The sequence below is a fragment of the Aythya ferina genome, assembly GCF_964211825.1.
Source record: "Aythya ferina genome assembly, chromosome: 28".
Classification (NCBI taxonomy): Eukaryota; Metazoa; Chordata; class Aves; order Anseriformes; family Anatidae; genus Aythya; species Aythya ferina.
In genome coordinates, this window is record NC_140325.1 from 1,523,968 (window position 1) to 1,545,350 (window position 21,383).

Below are 21,383 nucleotides of genomic sequence, written 5' to 3' on the forward strand. Positions count from 1 at the left end.
TGCCTACAACCAGGCTGGGCTCAGGGAGTCTCCGATGGAGCAAGCGGAGCCGGGGAGCAGCAGGGCAGCGAGGACGGGGGCACGCGGCAACCCCCGAGTGCATCCCCAGGCCTTTGGGAAGGGACCTTGGCTCCGGCACAGGGAGCGCGAGAGCCGGGAAGCGGCGCAGCTCCACGGGGCCGCCGGGGCCTGGGACCTGCCCGACCCCGGGGCTCCGTGCTGGAGCTGAGCCCTCGCGCCTGGGCCCCGCTCGTGCCAAGAACCTCGCGGCTCCGTCCCGGCCCCGCGGCCGGCGACCCCAGCGCCCCCCCCAGCTGCGCACCCCTGTCCCCCGCCGAGCCCAGCTGTAATTAGCTGCGACATTCTCGGCATACCTGCAGCTCCTAATGAGGCTCCATAAAGGCTGCCCAGCTCTGGGCTCCTCCGGCCACTTGTAAATCTCAGCTTTACAGCGTGGAGCGGAGGCAGCGGAGGCCGCCGGCGCCCACGTGCTCGGCGTCCCCTCCGTGGGGCGAAGCCGCCGAGGAGCGGGGCTGGGGCGAGGAGAGGCCGGGGCCACGCTGGCAGGATGGGGACGCCTCTTCCCAACCCATTCGGATGGTTTTGGGGGTGTTTGTGTGCTGCCTGGCTGTTTCTCAGTGTGGTTTTTGAAGCACAAAGGCAAATGTTTGGGGAGGGTTTGGGGAGAGGGGGGGAGACGCGCTTCTGGCACCAGGACGGAGCGGGGCGCGGGCGTTAGGGCGGATTTCTTCCCCTCTCATCCGCTGCTCCGCGGCCGGCAGCAGGGAGCGTGGGAAAAATGAGAAGCATCAGGAAACATATTTCCCGAGCCAGCCAAGGCTGGGGGCGCTGGATCGAGGCAGAGGCTCTCGAGGGAGGACATGGGGGGGCTGCGGGACGGGGCGCGCGGTGCTGGAGGGCTGCGGTGACGCAGGGACGCAGCATGGGAGCCGAGCCCAGCGGGGACGGGGAGGCAGCGGTGGTCCCGGCACGGGGCAGGGAGACGAGGACCTGGAGGATGGGGTCTCCCCACAGCCTCCTGTGCCTCCACCAGCGAGTGGCACTGGGGGGGTGGGAGGTGGCTCCTGCAGGAAAATTGGGTCTGTGGGGGGTTTGGCCATGTGGGCCCCCTCTGCAGCATCCCTGGGTGTGGAGCTGGGGTCCTGGTGGGCGCCGTGCAGAGGGATCATGGTGACAAGGAACCCAAGCGAAACGCGTTTCTCAGCAGTTTTCCCTTTTTTTTTTCCTCTCTTCTTTTTGGCTATATAGTTTTTTTATTGTACAAAAAGTCTAAAAAAAAAAAAAAAAAAAAAAAAGGAAGGAACTGGGACAGAAGCAACGGTTAGCATATACACCAGAGACTAACGCAAGATACAGAACGAACGTGATTTATACAACACGGTAACTGAGACGATCACTGAGCTTTTTTTTTGCTTTTTTTTTTTTTTGCCTTTTCTGTCGCTTCTCCCAAAATATTATTATTATTTTATTTTACTTTTTGCAGGGACGCCGGCGTGCCCACTGCTTTCGGTTCCTGCTCGGCCGCATCCGTGCGCGATTCTCCCACGGGTGAGCGGTGGCCACGCTGCGTCCTCCTCCCAGGGGTGCAGCATGTCCCTAAGGAGGCTGCAGCGTGCCCGCCTGTCCCCAGGGCAGAAAATAAATGGGTGCTGCGAGTAAAGCCTCGGGTGTCATCCGGAGCCCCTGAGGTAGGCAAGAACACGAGGAAGGGGACTGAGCCCCGGCTGGGGGAACCTCGTGCTGCCCCCATCCCCGGGGGATTTGGTGGCACGGGGACAGGGAAAACTGCGATGAGGAAGCGCAGGCGTGGGAGCACCTCGGCTGCACGGCGCAGGGGATCCTGTACCCAGCCTCTCCTCCTCCTCTCCTTTCCGTAGTGCAAATGGGACCCTCACCTGATGCAGGATTTCAGCACAGAGGCTCTGCTCGCTCCTGCCCTCCGGGCCAAGCCGAGCCTCCGGTGGCCGCCGGATGGCAACGCCGGTGCCCGTGGCAGGCTGGTGGGGACGGGGCTGTCCCCAGGTGCCGTGGCACCGGCGGTGGCTTGTGGCACCCGCGTTGGTTTGGCAGCAGGGCTGGGACCTCCAGGCACGTGAGAGCCCCCGGTGCGGGACGGGAGCTGAAAGCTCTGAATGCTCCGATTTATTTATGTTTTGTATTGTTTTTAAATATTTTTTTATTTATTTTTATTTTTTGATGTTCAAGTGCTGTGTTTGGTCATGTGATTAAAAAACATCCCCCCCCCCCCGACCACCAATGGCCTTTTGGTCATGCGATTCGAACCCGCCACGTCCCCCCTCCCTCCCGTGGCCTCTGTCCTGAGCCATCGCCCTCGCGAAGTCGCCGCCGCGTCCCCCCGCACCCAATTAAAAAACAGAACGAAACGACGAACAAACGAACAAAAATAACCTAGGACATTACGCACAGTAACAATACACAGTGTAAATAATAACATACTGCCGGGGCTGCGCCGCCCAGCCTGCTGCCCTCGGTCCGGCGCTGGGACCAGTCAGCGCGGGGCACTGGTCCCAGTTCTTCTCCGGCGCCACCTGCCTGCCGCGGCACCCCGGTGGGCGCGGGGGCTTTTGTGGGAGCGGGGCCGGGTTTTGGGGCCGTGGTTCCCATCCACTGCCTCGCGTGGCTCCAGGCTTGGCCGCCCCGGTGCCACCACCTTTTGCGCCCCGTGTCTCGTGGGCAGCACCGTGAGCGGTGCCCGGGGAGCAGCCGCGTTGTGCCGAGCGCGTTGCACGTGGCTGCACGGGGCTTGAGGCTCTTCCAACAGCCGTGGACAAGCGTTGGAGCACGCTCGGCCCCGCACCCTTTCCAGTTCACTCTGAAGCAGATTTTGGCTTTTTCCCGGCGCCCAGCTCCACCCGAGCGCATCCTCAATCAGCGGCCACATCCAGCGGTGTCGTACGCAGAGGGACGAGGTGACGATGGTGGGTGCTGGCTGCAACCACGATGGGGACTGGCAAAATGCCCTCTGAGTGCCACCTCTCCAGGACAAGCCCCCCAGGTGCTGCGGGACGCTGCTTCCCCCCATCCCCCTGCCGGCTCCGGAGGCGGCGCTGGCAGCCCCCAAAGGCACTGAAGAGCAGGGATTGGGGCTGCGGCACCGACCTCCTGCCCCGCAGCCAGGTTGGTGTCAGCGCTGGCGGATCCCACAGGTTGTATCCAGCCCTGCACCACCTCCCTCGTGCCACTGAGGCTGGAGAGTGGCTGCTGAGCCCCGGGAACCCCACGCGCTCCGGGCCCTAAGTGCTTGGGGGGCTCCGGGGCAGCCTCGTCCTTGTAAGCGCTTGGGGGGCACATGGAGCGGGGGACAAGTGCTGAGCATCCCGAGTCCTCTGGCCAGGGCGCGCATCCGACCCCTGAGCTGTCCCTAAGTGCTGCGTGGGGCATGGGGATGGCCCAGCCGGGGATGGGGGTCTCTCCCCGTGCCCCCCACCCCATGGTGCTGCAATGGGGGTGGGAGGGCTGGGGCACGGCGCCTGGCCAGGGCGCTCCGGCACCCTTTGGATAAGTGCTAGGGACGAGGTCCGGGGTCTTCCTCGTGCTGCCCCTGAGCCGGCGGCTTCCATCCCGTGGGTCCGGGGGCGGGGGGCGCGGGGGTGCCCGGTGCGTGGGGGATGGAGGGGGGGTGCGGGGCCGGCGGCCGCCTGGCGCCAGGGCCGGTTGCATCACTGCGGCCGCGGAGGGGAGACGCCGGAGCAGCAGGGGCAGATGAACTCTTGAGAAAGCAGGATCCTGTTCTCATGCGAAAATAATCCAAACATCGAGGGCAGAGGGGGAGGCGAATGTGCCGCATAAGCGGAATTTCTCCCCAGCCAGAGCCTCCGTCCAATTCTGGCCGGTGCCGCCTCCAGATAACCCCGCACCGCGGCCGCCCCCCCGGCCGCGTCCCCCTGAGTCCCCCCGGCTGCGTCCCGCTGGGGCCAGATCCGCTCCAGTAGGCCGGGGGGGGCAGCCGGGACCCCTCCAGCTGTGGGTGGCACAGGGCTGGGGGCACGCAGGGGCCTCGAGGGCTGCGCTGGCCCTGCTGTCGTGGTGCCCGGCGTGGCGATGGTGGCGCGAAGGCGGGGAGGAGGCAGCACCCTGGGGCGTCCCATGGCAGAGCGCCGGCCAGGAGGGTCCGTAATAAATAAATAAATTAAAGGAGGGAGACGGATTCCTCCCGGGCCGGACCTGCCGCCTGCGCCCACGTGGCCGAGCCGTCCCGGGGCTGGATCCTGCAGTCCTCGCTCCGAGAGGGGAACTGGGGCAGGAGCCTTTTCCCCGCTGTCAGCCTTGGATGTCGCCTTCGCCGCGGGCGCACGGCCGCGTCCCCATCCCCACAGGCTCCACTCATCCTCTGCGCCGCTGCCGTCTCCCCTCTGCTCTCCCCTGGGGCCAGAGGTGTCCGGTGGAGGAGCCGCGTGGTGCCGGTGCCGGTGCCGGGGCGGTGGCGGTGCTGGGGGGGCCGCCCCCTCCCTTCTCTGTCGGTCTGCTTATTGCACAATGCATGTCGAAGCGCAGGTTTGGTGCAGCGTTTCTCTGCCGGATTTTTTTTTTTTTATTATTATTATTATTATTATTATTCTCGCTCTCTTTCCCCAACATTCAAAGGAATTTCAACGCTTGTTCTTTGTATCTTTAAAAAAAAAAAATCGATAACAACAACAACAAAAAAAAAAAGTGGAAGAAAAGATGAGTTTGTTGGCTGGACGTGGGGCCCGGGGCGGAGGGGGCAGCACCAGCGGGGGTCTAAGAGCATCCACATCTGTCAACCACCATGCCCGGGATCTTGCCGTAGATGATCTGCTGCTTGTCGTTGAAGTAGAGCATGTTGATGGGGGACATCTTGGTGGGGGTGCAGCAGGGCCCCGCCGAGCCCCGGGGGTTGGCCTGCTGCACCAGGTGGGTGTGCGGGTACTTCTGCATGAACATGTACTCGCACTGCCCCGAGCAGTAGTTGGCTTTGTATCTCTTGGGGGCGATAATCCAGTCCCAGCCGAAGGCCTCGAAGTCGACGGTGAGCGGGTAGCGGCAGCAGCGCGACTCGGTCGAGTGCTCGTCGCAGTCCAGCCCCAGGTTCCTCCGCGAGCGCTTGTTGCTCTCCAGCACCCGCAGCTCCATGAAGGGGTGCTGGGGGGAGAGCGGAGCATCAGCCCTGGCTGCAGCCCTATAGCCCTTCAGCCCCATAGCCCTGAGGCCCCATAGCCCTGTGGTGCCACTGCTCCAGCTCCCATGGAGCTCCCAGAGCTGTCCCCAGCCCTGTGGAGCTGTCACTGTCCCCATGGAGTTGTGAGCAGCCCCTTGGAGCTGTGACGAAGCCAGCAGAGCCATAACCAGCTCCACGGAGCTGTCATTGTCCCCACAGAGCTGGGAGCAGTCCCATGGAGCCAGAACCATCCCCATGGGGTCAGAGCCACCCCCATGGAGCTAAAACCACCCCATGGAGCTAAAATCATCTTCATGGAGCTAAAACCACTCCCATGGAGCCAGAACCACCCCCATGGAGCCAGAACCATCCCCATGGAGCTAGAACCATCCCCACGGAACCAGAACTATCCCCATGGAGCTAAAATCATCCCCATGGAACCAGAACCAGCTCCACAGAACTAGAACCACCCCCATGGAGCCAGAACCACCCCCATGGAACCAGAGCCATCCCCATGGAGCTGTCATCATCCCCGCAGAGCTGTCACCAGCCCCATGGAGCTGCCCTCCCCACCCACACCCATCCCCATTCCTCTCCTTTGCCCCCCAGCTCCCCGGAGCCGGCCGGGTCCCCCCCAACTCCCACCGGGGCTCCATCCCCGCGGCGGGCACCTACCAGCCCTTCGGCCCCGGGGCCGAGCGAGGTGACGGCCAGGTCGTTGCCGTTGGGGTCGAAGGCGTTGATCTCGATGCCCCAGTTGTTCTGCGGCTGCTTGAACCAGTTCTGCAGCACGTGCTTGAAGTCGATGCTCTGCCAGTGCCCGATGCGGGAGTTGAGGTCGATCTTGAGCGAGCGGATGCGGATGTGGCGGCTGCCCTCCTCCGTCACCGGCTTGAGGCGGAGGATCTGCAGGTAGACGGTGGAGGTGTGCTGCACCGGCCGCAGGTACACCCACAGCTGCGCCTTCACCACCTTCGTGAACATGATCTTGGGGCTGAAGTTGAAGAAGCAGCAGTGGGGGTTGCCCTCGATCTGCACCACGGGGTCGGCTGCGGGAGGAAGGACGGGTCAGGGGCGGCCCCGGCTGCGCCCCACCGAGCCCCCGGCACCCCTGGGCGCCCCCCCTGCCCCAGGCCTCCCGCGCGCAGGCCGGTGTAAACTCCTCCTCGGTCATTAGGAGTTGAAGGTCGGGTCAGAGGCCGCCCCCGGGGGTCATTTCCCCTCGATTCGCAATAAGGTCCCGGGGCTGCCCCCTGACCCTGTGTCACCGGGGATTCATGATCCCCTGCGGGGCCGCGGGGCCGGGCTGAGCGGGGCGGGGGGCTCTGCTCCTGGAGCACCTGCAGAGCCACCAGCCGGGGCTGCAGCATCCCCTGGCCTCCTGCTGCCCGCGGTCAGGGACCCGCAGCATCCCCCGGGTGGAAACCCGCAGCATCCACAGCCGGAGACCCGCAGCAGCCCCTAGACGGAGCCCTGCAGCCTCCTCCGGGTGGAGACCCGCAGCCTCCCCGACCACAGACCTGCAGCAGCCTCCACCAGAGACCCCGCACGTCCCCCGGCCGCAGACCCGCAGCATCCCCCGCCGTGTGCCCGCAGTCCCGGCGGGCGGCAGCTCGACACGCAGCAAAGTGCCAAGAGGGGCCCCGCGGTGCTGAGCTCGCCCTGGCGCAGTGCAGGGGCCCTGGAGCTGTTGGGGAGGCTGCTTCGCCCTGGGACCACGGCAGGACCACCACCCCTGCCCTGGGCAACGCTTTTGGGCATGGGGGTGAGGGCGAGCGGCCTCCCTGGGGACGGGAACCCCCAAGCATCCGCACCCCCAGCACCCAGCCGCCCTCCCCCAGCCCCGCGGCAGCACCCTGGGTGGATGCGGCCCCGCGCCCGCCCTCCCCGCTCGCCAAACATCTGTGTCAAATTGAGCTGGGAATTTCCCCCCCCCCCCCCCCCCCCGCCCTCCCCGAGCAGCCCCCCTCCCCCTGCCACGCACCGGTCAGGTTTAATAGCACCCAGCTGCAGCGCGGGGCCATTTGCTGCGCGCGAGGCCTCCCCGAACACATCGGGGTCACGACACCGGCCGCAGCCCCGGGAATGCCATCCATCCGCCATGTGGCCCGCGCGCTCCCCCCCCGCCGCGGCTCACATAAACCAAAGTGACAGGGGGCTGGGGGGCCGCGGGCGCTCGCCGCGCAAACCCCTCCCAGCAATTTGCTGCGCACAAGCCCCCTATTAAACCCGCGCTCCCCTGGGACCGGCCCCGACCATGTTCCCCCTGCGCTGCCCCATCCCCTCCCTAGGGCACGCGGTGCCCCCGAGCCCTGGCGGCTTCGCCACCGGTGGCTGGCGGGACGTTGTCCCAGCACGTGCCGGTGGCAGCCCCGAGGGGCTCTCGGTCCCCAGGGTCCCACACCGAGATCCTCGGTGGATTCACGGGGTCGGCTCCAGGCTCGCCGCAGCTGGACTGCGGCAAGGACAGCTCCACTGGGGGTGTTTTTGTAGGGTCTCCAGGTGAGAGACACCAACGCTGGAGCCGGTGCAGGACCCTGGAGCTGCGGCCGAGCCTCTCACCGGCTCATCCCGGCTTCCCAGGTGTTGGGGCTTCAGGGTGCCGGGGGGGCCGCAGCGGCTCTGCCACGCCGCGCTGCTCCTGGCACGGGGCTGCGGCGGTGCCAGGATGCTCGGCCCGTCGCTGTGGCAACGGGGGATAAAGGTTACCGGGACACCGGTCACAGCTGAGTATGTGCCGGGAGGGGGGCGGCCCCGAGCCCCCCGCCCCGCTCTTTGTTCCCATTGCGGAGGCACCCGGAGGGATTTGGGGCTCCCCCTCCCCAAAATGTCCCCTTAACCCCTCGCCTGCCGCAACGCCCCAGGGACACCCCATCGCCCCGCAGCGGGCCACGTGCCGGCGGTGCCTCCATCCCCACCAGCCCCGTCCCACGGCCCCCGGTCCCCCCTGACCTTGAGCGGCCCCGGTGCTGGTGTGGCAGCACTGGCACGGGCACCCCCTGGCCCCCCGCCCGCGGGCTGTAGCCCCCCGCGCCCCGGCCTCCATCGCCCCTCATTAAGCTGCCTCCACCCCGGAGGTCGCGGGGGTCAGGGGTAGCCCATAAATGGTTTTAGGACCCAATTAACCTTCCCGGGTTTCTTCTGCAGTTAAAAAAAAAAAAAAAAAATGGGGGGGTGAGGGCTGTGGAGGGTTGTGGCTTTGGATTAAACCCGGGCGGGGGGTGGGGGGGGGCGGCCGGGGCGGGCGAGGGGAACCCGAGAGCTTTATGGCTCTGCTGCCTATAAAGCCTTTTCCCTCCTTCTGTTCAGGAACCATAAAAACCCACACAATTGCCACGGGGAGGCAAAGAGGGAGGAAAAATCATAATAATAACGGAGCGGCGAGGGGCCGGGGCAGCGGCCGGGGCAGGCCAGGCCCCGCGGCGCATCCGGCTGCGGGGCTGGGGCCGGGGCCGCGGGACCCCTCCACACGCCGGGAGGAGGGGCCGCGCTCTGGTATTTATTTTGGGGGCCCCCGAGCTGTTAAGGGGAGGAGGGGGCCGGGGGGGGGGGGAGTGAGCGTTAACGCGGAGCGGGGAGGAAAACCCCAGCGTGTTGTCAATTTTATGGGTAATAAAATTTCAAAGCCGCCCGAGTCTATTAATGCCTGGGAAGGAAATTCGTCAGGGGGCTGGCGGAGGGGAGCGCCTCACACTTCCCTCCCTTCCGCTCGGCCTTCACACCCCGCCCGGCCCGGCCCCCGCCACGGGGGTCCCGGGGGTCCCGGGCAGCCTCGACCCACGGCTGGAGCAGGTGGAGCGGGGCCGGGACTCAGCAGGGGGACGCTCGCTCCCCCGGCACCTCTCCGCACCAGCACGGCCCCAGCCCTGCGCCCCCTCCCCACATCAGGCACCCACGGATGGACGGATGGATGGACGGACAGACGGAGCCATGTCACGGCGATGCGAAGCCCCCGCGCTCTGTCCCATCCCCGTAGCCCAGTGGGGACCCCGCGCAGTCCCTGCTGTCACCCCGCTGTCACCCTGCCACCACCCCGCTGTCACCCTGCTGCCACGTGCTGCGGCAGGGCGCTGCTGGCACCCGGTGTCCCCGTGGGGCTTGGGGACCGGGACGTCACCGTGTCGTGGTGTCCCCCAGCTGCGGGGCCTGGGGCTGCTCTGCCAGGGGACAAACGGGCCCGGCACCCCGAGGCCGGTCCCTGCACCGGTGCTGAGTCCCAGTGTCAAGTGCTGGTGCCCAGTGCCAGCGTCAGGTCCCAGTCCCGTGTCCCAGTCCCCATCGCTGGGTCCCAGTGCTCAGTTCTGGTACCTGCTGCCAGCACCCAGTGCCCAGTCCCAGCACCCAGTGCCCGGTCCAAGCACCCAGTGCCTGGTCCCAGCACCCAGTCACTGGTCCCAGCACCCAGTCACTGGTCCCAGTATCCATTCACTGGTCCCAGCACCCAAAGCTAAGTCCCAGTACCCAGTACCTGGTCCCAGCACTGAGTGCCTGCTCTCAGCACCCAGTCACCAGCCCCAGCACCCAGTACCTGGTGCTCAGTGCAGAGCCCCAGTGCCCAGCAGCTGGTCCCAGTCCCTGGTTCCAGTGCCCTGAAGTGGCTGCCGGCTCTGCTGTCTTGTCCCCATGTCCCCAACGTCCCCGTGTCCCCAGTGTCCCCGTGATGCCCCCCCAGCCCCATGGCCCCACGAGGTGCGCGAACCCCCCACCTCCGAGCTGCCCGGAGCCGGTCCCGGGGCCGGCGGGTTGGGGGCTGCGGGCCGGTGCCCGGGGCTGGGCACGGGGCGGCCCCGGGATGCCGGGGGGAAACGGGGGGTGCGGGGAGCCCCGGGAGGAGCGGGGAAACCCGGGGGAACCGGGGGAGGCCGGGGAATCCCGGGGGGAACCGGGCAGCCCCGGAGGGAGCCGCGGAGCCCCGGGGGAGTGCAGGGAGCCCCGGGGGGAGCGGGACGGGAGGCGGGGGAGCCCCGGGGGTGGCGGGGGAGCCCCGGGAGGGAAGCGGGAGCCCCGGGGGCGCCGGTGCCCGGCGCGGCGCGGAAAGTTACAGGCGCGGAGCCGGGGCCGCGGGGAGCGGGGGGGTCGGGGAGAGGGGGGAGAGGCCGGGGGGGGCCCGGCGGCGAAGTTTGCGGCCGGAACAAAGGCGGCACTGACTTTCCTGGGCCATGCTGATGACGGTCTCGGTGGTGGCGTGGTACTCGTCCTCCTCCAGGTACTCGTCGTGCTGCAGCGAGTCGCCCTGGAAGTCGTGGAGGTCGAGGATCTGCTGGAGCGGCGGCGCCTTGGGCAGCAGCTGGTTCACCACCTCGCGGGTGATGTTGGGCGCTTCCTTCAGCCGCAGCTTGCTCAGGATCTGCGACTTGATGCTCTCCAGCCGCAGCTCCTTGCTGTGCCGCCGCCACAGGCACACGGGGCAGGCGGGCTCGGCGGCGGCGGCGGCGGGGGGCTGCGCGTCCGCCGGGCCCCCCGCGACCAGCGCCAGCAGCCACAGCAGCACCGGGGCCATCCCGGGGCCTTCCCCGCCGGCCCCCGCCGCGGCGCGCCGGGCCCGGGCCGGCGGAGCGGGGCGCGGAGCGGGGCGCGGAGCGGGGCGGCGGCGGCGGCGGCGGCGGGGCGCGGAGCGGGGCGGCGAGGGGCCGCGGGGGGGGGGGGGAGAAAAAGCGGCGGCGGCGGCCCCGGGGTTTTATATCCCAAGTGAAGTGTGTCGTCAGCGGCCTTGATTGGCTGCGGGCGCACAAAAGAGGTTCTGGCAGGGGCTTGTCACCAGCGAGCCGCCGGCCCCCGCGCACCGGGCACGGCCCGCCGCGCCCCGCACGCCGCCCGGCCCGGCCCGGCCCCCGCCCGGCCCCGCCCGGCCCGGCCCCGCCGCACTTGCCGGGAGTTGGGACCCCCCGGGCGCGCCCCCGCGCCCCCGGCCCCTCCCGCGCCGTGTCCTCAGCCGCCCCCGCCCCGGCCCCGGTCCCCTCCCGGTCCTTATCGTGCTCATCCCCCCCCCCCCCCACCGCAACCGGCCCCGGGGCCGCGCCCCCGCCCCCCTCCCCGCCCCCTCCCCGCCCGGTCCCGCACCGGGGAAGAGGGGGAGGAACGGGAGTGGGGGGCGCATACCGGGACACCGGGACACCGGCCCCGGGCGGCCCCGGGCAGCGGCTCCCGGCACGGCTCACCCCGCCCGGTCCCGGGCAGCGCGGCGGCTCCCGGCGGGACCCCTCGGGGCGGGCGGGGCCCGGCCGCTCCCTCCCGGTGCCGGCCCCATCAGAACCATGGAGAGGGCAAGGGGGAGGCGCGGCCGCGCCCGGCGCCCCCTCCCCGAGCCCCCCCCAAAGTCCCCTCCCGGGCTGCCCCGGCCCCGACCCGCCCCGGGTCCCGTTCCCGGTGGGTGGCGGCGGCGCTCCCGGTGCGGGGCGAGCGGCCCCGGTCGCGGTCCCGGTCGCGGCCCCGCGGTCCCGGTTGCGCGGCGGCGGCGCGGCGCAGACGCATCCCGCCAGGGGGCGCGGCGGAGCCGCTCCGGAGCGGCCGCGTTCACACCGGCGCCGGTAAAACCGGAGCGCGGCTCAGCGCCGGGCGGAGGGCGCCACCGCGCGGCCCGGGGGGGGAAACGGCCCCGCCGCACCCCCGGGGATTCGGAGCCTCCGTCCCCGGCGGGGTCGGGCCCGTGGGGGGGTGGTCCCGGAGAGGCTGCGCCGCCGGTAGCGCCCCGCCGGGCGCCGTCCCCGGGGTTTCCCCGCGGCGATGACATCACCGCCCGGCGTGACGTCATCATCCGGTGGGCGGCGCGGGGGGGAAGCGAGCGGGAAGCGGAGGCGGCGGCGGCGGCGCTGGGAAGCCCCCGGCGGGACCCCCCCCGCGGCACCGGGTCCCGCGCGGAACCGCGGGGGTTAAGGCGGCTCCGTGACGTGTCCCGGTGGCCCCGCCCCCCCCCAACGGCGCCGCCGAGCGGGGCCCCCCCGGAGGAGCGGAGAGCGGCACCGGGCCCGGTAACGGCAGCGGGAGGGGCGCGGGGGATCCCCGCGGGGGCACCGGGGAAAGGCTTCGGAACGGGGGAGGGTCCCACGCGGGGGGGTCCCGGGACAGTGCCTCCCCCCCCTCCCCGGTTCCGGGGGTATCGCTGCGTGGCCCCTTCCCGCGGGGGGGAGAACCGGGGGGGTCCGGGTGCGGCCCCGTTCACCCCGGGTGCAGCTGGGACCTGGCTGGGGGGGCAGAGCCCCACGTCCATGACCCCATCCCCGTCCCCGTCCCCGTCCCCATCCCTGTCCCTGTTCCTATCCTTGTCCCCGTCCCTGTTCCTGTGCCCGTCTCTGTCCCCATTCATGTCCCCATCCCCGTCCCCATCCCTATTCACATCCTTGTCCCCTTCCCTGTCCCTGTCCCTGTTCCCATCCCTGTCCCTGTCCCCATCCCCGTCCTCGTCCACGTCCCCATCCCCATGCCTGTCCCCGGCCACGTCCCCACCTCTGTGCCGCGGGCGCCTCTGGCTGCCACTCACGTTAATTTTAGCCCGGTCCCCACCCTGGGGACACGCTGCCAGGCCAGGCAGGATGCAGCCCTGGGCACCCTGCAATTAGGGGCTGGGGATGCGTGGGGCCGTGCCGTGGGGGCACGCGGGGGGACGGAGCGGGACCGTGGTGGGCACCCGCTGAGCTCCACGTCCCCAGGCATGGCGGGGCTGCTGAAGGCCCTGGTGAGCGCCTCGGAGAAGGCGGCCGACATCGCCCGGCTGTGCCGGCACGAGGAGCCCCTCTTCCAGCTCCTGGTGGCTGAAAAGACGGGCGCCGACAAGAACCGGCGGTTCCTGCAGGACTTCAAGACGCTGGCGGACGTCCTCATCCAGGAGGTCATCAAGCACGACCTGGGCACGGAGGTAGGGGATGCGCCGGGGGGTCGAGGGGGGTTCCCCGCACCGGATGGGGTCGCGCTGAACCCGATCTGCCCGCAGTTCCCCGAGCTGCAGGGCCACATCGGCGGCGAGGAGTCCAACGAGTTCACCAATGCCCAGGGTGAGTCGGGGGGCAGCGGGCACGGGACCTCCCCACCGCCACCGCCACCACCCTTGAGGGTCAGCCCTCGGTGACGCCGCCGTGGTGCCGGCAGGGGAGACGGTGGCGGTGCGGGTGTGCGGCACGGTCGGCGAGACCGCGGCGCTGCTGGGCTCCGTGCTGGCCCCCGAGCAGGCGGCAGCCGAGCTGCTGGCAGCCGCCGCGCACCGGGACGTGGTGCTGGGGGACGCGGCGCTGGATGGAGTGGCCCTTAGCATCCCACCCGGGGACTTGGCCATCTGGATAGACCCCATCGGTGAGAGAGGGGCACAGGGGTGGGCTGGGGACCCCCACCCCGATCCGTGGCTGAGCACTGACGGCTGTGGTTGCACCCTCAGACTCCACCAACGAGTACATCGGAGGGCGCGAGGACGTGGTCCCCGTCGACGGCATCTCCCCCGCGGGGCTGTGCTCGGCGCTGGTGCTCATCGGGGCCTACGACCGCTGCTCTGGCTGCCCCGTGCTGGGCGTCATCAACGAGCCCTTCTTCCGCCGTGACCCCCTCACCCACAGGTACCGGCCCACCGGGGGGGGCACCGCGGACCCCCACCCCTACCCCTGCTGCAGACAGACCCACGCTGCGGGACGCGGCGTCGGAGCTCACCCCGTGTCCCCGTCCCCGCAGGTGGCAGGGCCGGTACCACTGGGGCGTCGCGTACCAGGACACCCGGCTGTGCTCGCTGAGCCCCCCGCCGCCTCCGCGCCCCCCGCCCCGCGTGGTGCTGAGCCGGGCCGAGGGGCCGGGGGTGCGGGCGGCCCTGGACCCCCTCTGCGGTGGCCGCCTCCGCTTTGCCGCCGGTGCTGGCTACAAGATGCTGTGCGTCATCCTGGGGCTGGCGGACGCCTACGTCCTCTCCGAGGGCAGCACCTTCGCCTGGGACGCCTGCGCCCCCCACGCCATCCTGCGGGCCCTGGGAGGGGGCACGGTGGCCCTGGCGGAGGCCCTGCGGGCACGGCGGGTGGGTGACACCGGTCCCCCCCCCGAGCTGCTCTACAACCGCCCTGCGGAGGGGGTGGTGGGGGCCGAGCGCTGGGCGAACCGGGGGGGGCTGGTGGCCTACGTGCACCCCCAGCACCTGGAGGCCGTGCTGGATGCGCTGGTGGCCGTGCCCGGGCTGTGAGCCCATGGGTGCGGGGGGGGGACAGGGTGCAGGGCAGGGGGTGGCAGGGACCTGGGGTGGCCAGGGACCCTGGGGTGCAAGGCAGGGGACAGCGGGGACCAAGGAACGCAGAGCGGTGCCACCAGGGTGGCCGGGACCCCAGGGTGCAGGACGTGGGGACAGCGGGGTCCTAGGGGGGGCAGTAGGGTTTAGGGTGGCCGGGACCCCAGAGCGTGGGGCAGCGAGGACCAAAGGGTTTGGGGCGGTGACACCGGGGTGCTTGGGACCCCAGGGTGCAGGGTTTGGGGTTTTGGGAACCAAGGCAGGGGACAGCGGGGACCCGGTGCCACGGGGCGGTGACCGAGACCTCAGGACAGGGGACAGCGGGGACCCTGGGGGCTGCGGGACAGGGGGCGAGCTCGGGGGCCCCCCCCGGTGTCCTTGTCCCCGCGTGCTCATTAAAAGCTCCGTGTCCCGTCCCGTGACCCCCCCCACCCACCCCGTGTCTGTCCTGTCCCGGCGGCGCCGCTCGTGGCCGGGGGGCGCGGGGGTGGGGGGGGGTGGGGAGGCGGGACCGGGGGGGACCGGGGCGGGACCGGGCGGGGACCGGGGCGGGACCGGGGTTTCCTGTTGACTGGCGCCAGCCCCATCACATGATCGAGGGCGCACCGACGGCAGCGGCGCCGGTGAGCGCCCGGGGCGGGGGAGCGGCGGCGGCACCGGGACCGGCACCGGGACCGGCACCGGGAGCGGCACCGGCACCGGGAGGGGGGGCGGCGGCACCGGGAGCGGAGCGGGTGAAACGGTCCCGGGGTCCCGGGAGGGGTCTTTGGGGTCCCGGGGAGGGTCCCGGGGAGGGTCCCGGGTCGGTGAGGTTGGGGTTGGGGTTGGGGCACCGGGAGCGGGGCCGGTTGCGAGGTGCCGGTTCGCGCAGGACTCGCCATGGCGCTGGAGGGCGGCATGAAGTGCGTCAAGTTTCTGGTTTTCATCTTCAACTTCATCTTCTGGGTGAGTGCGGGGCCGGGGGGGGGCCGGGCAGGGAGCCGGGGGGGTGTGAGGGGTGTGGGGGTACCGGGCACGGTGGTGGTGGTGGTGGGGGGGGATCTTCCCCACCGAGCCCCCCGAGGGGGCACCGAGCGGAACCCCGGCGGGCAGCAGCCGCCGCCCCCTCGCTGCGCTCCCCCCGTCCCATCCCCGAGAGCCCCCCCTTGGGGTCACGGGCACCGGGAGGGGGTGGCGGGGGGGGTGCGGGGGGGGGGTCCGGGCAGCACCGTGGCCGTTCCGTCGTCAGTAGGCTCCAGGGGTAACGGGGCAGGGCCGGGCAGGCGCGCCCTGGTGGGGGCCGCCCAAAAACCGGGATCGGGACGGGGTCACCCCCCCCCCCCCCCCCCCCGGACACAACGGGGCTGAGAAGGTGGGGGGGGAGGGGGGGTGCAGGGAAAGTCCCCCCCCCACCGGGTGCTGCCTCCGGGCTGGGGTCCCCACGCGGGGTTTGGGGTTGTGGGGGGGAAAAAGGGGGGGGCGCAGAGCGCGGGTTTGGGGAAGTCGGGGTGAGGAAAGAGGCACGAGGAGGCCAACGGCCGGCGGGGGCGGGGGGGGGGGCACCTCCCGTCCTGTCCCGGCCCGGCCCGTGCCCCCCCCCCCGCGGCCGGGGCTGACTCGTCCCGGTCCCACCCGGATCGCGCTGGGCTGAGTCACCCCGCGGGGCCAAGGGGGGGGGGGCTCGGCCGTTTGCCAGCGGTGGAGAGGTTTTTTTTTGTTTTTGGGGGGGGGACACAGGCGCCAGCCCCCCCCCCCCCGGACCCCGCAGCTCCGAGTGTTTGTGCAGCGGGCGGCGGGGCCGGCTCTGTTTACCCACACCCAGCGAGCAAACAGCGCCGGCGGCTGCGGGGGGGGGGGGGGGGGGGCCTGAGCCCGACCCCCCCCCCTCGGCGGGGAAGCTGTGGCCGGGGGGGGCCCAGCTGGGGGGGACGGGACGGGGATGGAGCCGGTCCTGCTGCACTCTGCTCCAGAGAGGGGGGGGCACTCGCTTGGCTCTGCCTGGGTTTTGGAGAGGGGGGGGCACAGGAACCGTCCCCGTGGCCACCCCCAGATCCGGCCGCGTCCCCCCCCCCCCCTCCCCCCTCCCCGGCTGCGGAGCTGGCGTCAGGGCCCCCCCCTCCACCCCTCCACCGTGGCCGGAAGCAGAGCTTCCGATAGCCGCCAACGCGCCCCCCCCGGGCTGTGGTGGCCCCCCCCTTACCACTGAGCCCTCCCCCCCTTACCACTGAACCCCCCCCCCACACACACACCCAGCGATGGGGTCCCCACCGCGGGCAGCCTCCAACCCCGGGGCGATGCTCGGCGGCACCGGACCCCCTTGGGGGCTCTGTAGGGGGGGTGGCAGGGAATCTGTGCCCCCCCCCAAAGCTATGTGTGTGTGTCCCCCCCAGGTATGCGGCGTGGCGCTGGTGGCCATCGGCATCTACGCGCAGGTGGCCCTCAATAAGGCGCTGGTGGTGGGCAGCGCCCCCGCCGCCAGCAGCCCCGTGGCCATCCTGGTGGTCGGCATCATCATCTTCTTCGTCTCCTTCTTCGGCTGCTGCGGCGCCTGGAAGGAGAGCTACTGCATGGTCACCACGGTGAGGGGGGGGGCAAGGGGGTTGGAGGGTGTAGGGGGGGGTCGAGGGTGGTCTTGACCCCCACCCCGTGTTGATTTTGCCCCCCCGCAGTTCGCCGTCCTGCTCAGCATCATCTTCCTGGTGGAGATCGCCGCGGCCATCGCCGGCTACGTCTTCAAGGATAAGGTGGGGAGGGGGGCGTGGAGCTGCTGTTAGGTGCCCCCCCTCTCCCCAGCTGGGTCCTGACCCCCCCTCCCATGGCTGTGTGTCTTGTCCCCCCCCCCCAGGTCCGCTCGAAGCTGGAGGAGGGGCTGTGGGACACCATGCGCAAGTACGGCGAGGACCAGCCGCTGACCGAGGCGGTGGACAAGCTCCAGGAGGACGTGAGCAGCTCTTCCCCGCGGGCTGGGGGACCCTGCTCTTGCCCCCCCCCCAGTTTATTTTATGCCCCCCCCATCTTATTTTGTGCCCCCCCCCTGCAGTTCCACTGCTGCGGAGCCAGCAACTACACGGACTGGGGCACCATCGAGCAGTTCAGGGCCAACGACACCGTGCCCCACTCCTGCTGCCGCATCAACACCACCACCTGCAACGTGCACCCCAGCCCCGCCACGGTCTACGAGAAGGTGAGGACCCCCCCCGGCACTGCTCAGCCCCCCCCAGAAGGGGATGCAAGCCCCTGAGCCCCCCCCTTTCTGCTCCCCAGGGCTGCCTGCCGGCTATGGAAGCCTGGATGAAGAAGAACATCCTCATCGTGGCCGCCGTTGCGCTGGGCATTGCCTTCTTCGAGGTGGGTGTGGGGCTGGGATCCCCCCCCCCCTCATGGTGTGTGTGAGTTGTGGGGAGGGTGGGGGGCACCGGGACCAACCCCCCCCCGCCCTCTCCCTTCGCAGATCCTGGGCATCATCTTCACCTGCTGCCTGATGAAGGGCATCCGCAGCGGCTACGAGGTCATGTAGCCCCCGGCGTGGGCACCGCGGCCCCCACTTGGGGGGGGGCTCCACGTGCCAAACACCCCCCCCCCCTGCCCCCCCCCCCTTTCCCCATGGTGGGGGTCGCCGCCACCGGACTCCCCCTTGCTGTGTGCCAACAAGGGCTGGGGGGGGGGGGCAGCGCGGGGGGGGGGGGAAATAAAACAAAAAGCTTCCTTAAAGCTGTGGGGCTGGATTTGGGGAGGGGGGGGGAGGGATTAACCCCCAGGTGGTGCCCTCCCCAAGCAGCAGCCGCCTCGTAAGGGTGCTGTAGGGCACCATTAGGATGCTGTAGAGCACCAGTAGGGTGCCAGGAAGGAACTGGGAGGCACTGGGACACCCGATACGGCCGGAAAGGCGCTGCGCCACGGCGCGAGGGCTTTATTGGCAGCACAGGGGGGTGGGGGGCACCGGCGAGGGGGGGTCGCCTAGCGCTGGCTGTGCGCCGGCTTGGGCAGGATGAGGGCCAAGGCCAAGTCGACGAGGCAGGCGGGCAGGTAGGAGGCGGGCAGCCAGAGCAGCTTGGCGTCCCAGCCCGCGCTGTAGCGGGTGCGCGGGTGCCGGGCGCCCAGGGCGTGCTCCATGCAGGCGGTCACCTTGCCCAGGTCGGCGTCGCAGATGACGTTCATGATGAGCCGCTGCACCTTCAGGTCTGGGGGGGGGGGGGGGGGGAAATTTGGGATGGGGAAGGGGTTAGGGTCAGCCCCAGGCACGTCCCGTGTGCCCGCCGGGGTCCCGTGTGCTCTGGTGCGCCCCGGTGCACGGAGGTGCCCCCCAGCCCGTGCCGTTGTCCGCCCCCTGCTCACACTTGTGGAAGAAATCCTCGCCGTAGCTGAGCCGCGTTTCGGGGGCCAGGCGCTCCCAGAGCCCCCGCAGGGCCGCCTCGATGCCCCCCAGGTCGGTGACGGCCGTCCTGAAGAAGCCGGGCTCCACGATGCTCACCTTCACCCCAAAGTGCCGCATGTCGCGCCTGCGGGCGATGCGGGTCCCCATTACGGGACCGGGACGGGTTTGGGGTCTGGGACTGTTTGGGGGGGGGTCACGGGGTTGGGGACCCACCTGAGGCTGTCGGAGAAGGCCTCGATGCAGTATTTGGAGAGGCAGTAGCCGCCGCCGTTGGCGGAGAGGCGGCCGAGGACGCTGGAGGTGTTGACCACGCGGCCCCGCGCCCGCTTCAGCAGCGGCAGCAGCGCCAGCGTCACCTCGATGGCCCCAAAAGTGTTGACGGCCAAAACCTGCCGGTAATCCTCGATCCGCATCCACTCGGTGGGGCCGATGGGGTTGGCCACCCCCGCGTTGTTCACCAGCCCGAAAAGCCCTGGGGGGTGTGTGTGGGGGGGGATAGGGGTGGCTGTAGCAGGGCCCCCAGCCTCGCCCCGTAACAGCCCTGCAGGACCCCAGCCCCTGGAGCAGCTCTCATGCTCCCCCCCCGGTGCTTCACAGCCCCCCCGTCCCCTCCCCAGAGCCCCCCCGTCCTTCTTTAGGGCACCCTAGGGGAGGGCAGCCGGGTTCTGCCCCGCTGCCTGTAAATGCCCCGTGTCAGATCCCCTGCTGCAACCCTGTCCTGCCCCATAGCACCTCTCCAGCCCCCCCAGCCTGCCCTATAACACCCCTCCAGGACCCCCAAGCCTACCCTATAACACCTCACTGGCTTTCTCTTCCCCATAACACCCCACCAGGACCCCCTTATACTGCCCTATAGCACCCGGCAGCTCTCCCCACCCTATAACACTCCCCCAGCCTGCCCTATAACATCTTATCAGCCCTCCCTTCCCCATAGCCCCCCCTGGAATCCCCTTATCCTCCCCTACAACACCTTACCAGCTCTCCCTACCCCATAACAACCCCCCCAGGACCCCCCCAGCCTGCCCTATAACACCCCCAGACCCACCTATCCTCCCCTATAACACCTTACCGACTCTCCCTGCCCCATAACCTGCCCCCCCCAGGACCTCCAATCCCCCCCTATAACACCTTGGCAGCTCTCCTTTACCTATAACATCCCCTCAGGCCCTCCCATCCTCCCCTATAACACCTTACCAGTTCTCCCTGCCCCATTACACCCCACCAGGACCCCATTATCCTCCCCTATAACACCTCAGCAGCTCTCCCCACCCCACAACACCCCCCCCATCCTCCCCTATAACCCCTTACCAGCTCTCCTTTACCTATAACACTCCCCCAAGCCCCCCCCATCCTCCTTTTTAACACCTTACCACCTCTCCCCACCCCATAACACCCCACCAGGACCCCCTTATCCTCCCCTATAACACCTCGGCAGCTCTCTACACCCCATAACACCCCCCATATTACCCCCCAACCCCCCCCCCCCATCCTCACCTTTCTCGCCCACCTCCTCCCGCACCCACTCTGCGGCGCGCCGGATGCTGTCGGAGCGGGTGACGTCCAGCAGGGTGGTGCGGAGGTGCCCGGCGCAACCCCGCTGCAACCCCTCGGCCCCTTTTGGGGTCAGGCAAGCTGCCAGCACCCGGTAGCCCCTCCGGGCCAGCCGCCGGGCCAGCAGGTTGCCAAAACCGCTGTCGCAGCCGGTGATGAAGACGTGCTTGTCCTGCACGCACGGCAGCCGCCGCCGGTCCCGCACCAGCCAGCCAAGCGCCCAGGCCAGCGCCGCCAGCAAGAGGTACGGCCACATGGTGGGGAGGGACGGGGGGGGGGGGCCTGTGGGGAACCCCCCCCAACCCCCCAAATTCAATCCCTGCACCCCGAGGCCGGGCACAGATTCCCAAAGCTGTGCCCCCACCCCCATCAAACCGCTCCCCGGGGGCCCTGCCCCGTGCCATGGGGTCAGAGCCCCCCCCCCAAATTGCAAAGGGGGGTGCTGGGGGTTTGGGCTCGGTGCCCACCCCACGTCCCAGTGCCCTGGGGTACGTGGGGGGGGTCCCTGCCCCGCTGCCCCCCCCCCCAGTGCTCTAAGTGACCCCCCCCGAGGTTGTAGCATGACAGGGATTAGCTGGGTGCAGGGGGTCAGCACTTGGCCGTGATCTGGGGGGGGGGTCCCAGCTGCTCCCCCCACCCCAACTCAGCCCCAGCCCAGCACAGGGACACCCCCGTGCCCCCCCCCCCGGCTCCCAACCCACAAAGAGGGGCCCCTCATGCCCTGTCTGTGTCCTGTACCCCCCCAAATAGAAGCCCTATGGGGCTGTGCCCCCCCCAGCCCTATTTATGGGGGCTTTGTGGTGCCACGCTGCCCCCCCCCCCCCCCCCCCCAAAAAAAAAAACAACTCTCTATGGGGTTGGGACAGGGGGATCCAGGGTGCCCCCCCAAGGCAGGACCCCCCCTAAAGTGCCCTATGGGGTCAGGGGGAGCAGCCAGCATCCACCCTGGGTCCCCAGCGCTTGGGGGGGGGCAAACAGGGGCTGAGCTGCCCCATGGGGGGGGGTACGGGGGGGGGGGCACCTACCTTTGGGGGCAGAGGGCTCCAGGCACAGCGGCAGCAGCAGCGACGGCGCTGGTCTGAGCCGGGGGGGGCGGCTGCAGCCACTCCTCCCCTGGGGCTTGGGGC

At 69.9% G+C, this 21,383-nt stretch overlaps 4 protein-coding genes and 1 long non-coding RNA gene across 5 annotated transcripts; 3 read left to right on the forward strand and 2 right to left on the reverse strand.

Annotated features, from left to right (window-relative positions):
* Positions 1 to 1,275: 1,275 nt before the first annotated feature.
* On the forward strand, positions 1,276 to 3,160 carry LOC311424633. Its single transcript, XR_014686139.1, has 2 exons — positions 1,276 to 1,709; positions 1,899 to 3,160. It is a non-coding gene; the product is annotated as an uncharacterized lncRNA (long non-coding RNA).
* GDF11 (growth differentiation factor 11) lies at positions 2,163 to 10,964 on the reverse strand. The gene is made up of 3 exons (XM_084499951.1): positions 10,310 to 10,964; positions 5,837 to 6,210; positions 2,163 to 5,145 (listed from the first exon to the last, which is right to left on the reverse strand). The coding sequence occupies exons 1-3, from the start codon at positions 10,659 to 10,661 to the stop codon at positions 4,765 to 4,767; spliced, it is 1,107 nt and encodes a 368-aa protein (XP_084356077.1). The 5' UTR covers positions 10,662 to 10,964; the 3' UTR covers positions 2,163 to 4,764.
* A 954-nt stretch (positions 10,965 to 11,918) lies between these two features.
* INPP1 (inositol polyphosphate-1-phosphatase) lies at positions 11,919 to 14,309 on the forward strand (the record flags this gene model as incomplete). The annotated part of the gene is made up of 6 exons (XM_084500222.1): positions 11,919 to 12,129; positions 12,808 to 13,013; positions 13,089 to 13,149; positions 13,244 to 13,444; positions 13,527 to 13,701; positions 13,814 to 14,309. The coding sequence occupies exons 2-6, from the start codon at positions 12,810 to 12,812 to the stop codon at positions 14,307 to 14,309; spliced, it is 1,137 nt and encodes a 378-aa protein (XP_084356348.1). The 5' UTR covers positions 11,919 to 12,129; positions 12,808 to 12,809.
* A 585-nt stretch (positions 14,310 to 14,894) lies between these two features.
* Positions 14,895 to 18,014, forward strand: CD63 (CD63 molecule). Its single transcript, XM_084499953.1, has 8 exons — positions 14,895 to 14,974; positions 15,223 to 15,296; positions 16,721 to 16,909; positions 17,000 to 17,074; positions 17,176 to 17,271; positions 17,371 to 17,514; positions 17,595 to 17,678; positions 17,782 to 18,014. Exons 2-8 carry the CDS (start codon positions 15,231 to 15,233, stop codon positions 17,845 to 17,847), a joined length of 720 nt encoding a protein of 239 aa, XP_084356079.1. The 5' UTR covers positions 14,895 to 14,974; positions 15,223 to 15,230; the 3' UTR covers positions 17,848 to 18,014.
* Positions 18,015 to 18,206: 192 nt separating this feature from the next.
* Positions 18,207 to 20,512, reverse strand: RDH5 (retinol dehydrogenase 5; the record flags this gene model as incomplete). The annotated part of the gene is made up of 4 exons (XM_084499952.1): positions 18,207 to 18,511; positions 18,666 to 18,829; positions 18,919 to 19,177; positions 20,200 to 20,512. The coding sequence occupies 4 exons, from the start codon at positions 20,510 to 20,512 to the stop codon at positions 18,288 to 18,290; spliced, it is 960 nt and encodes a 319-aa protein (XP_084356078.1). The 3' UTR covers positions 18,207 to 18,287.
* Positions 20,513 to 21,383: the final 871 nt, after the last annotated feature.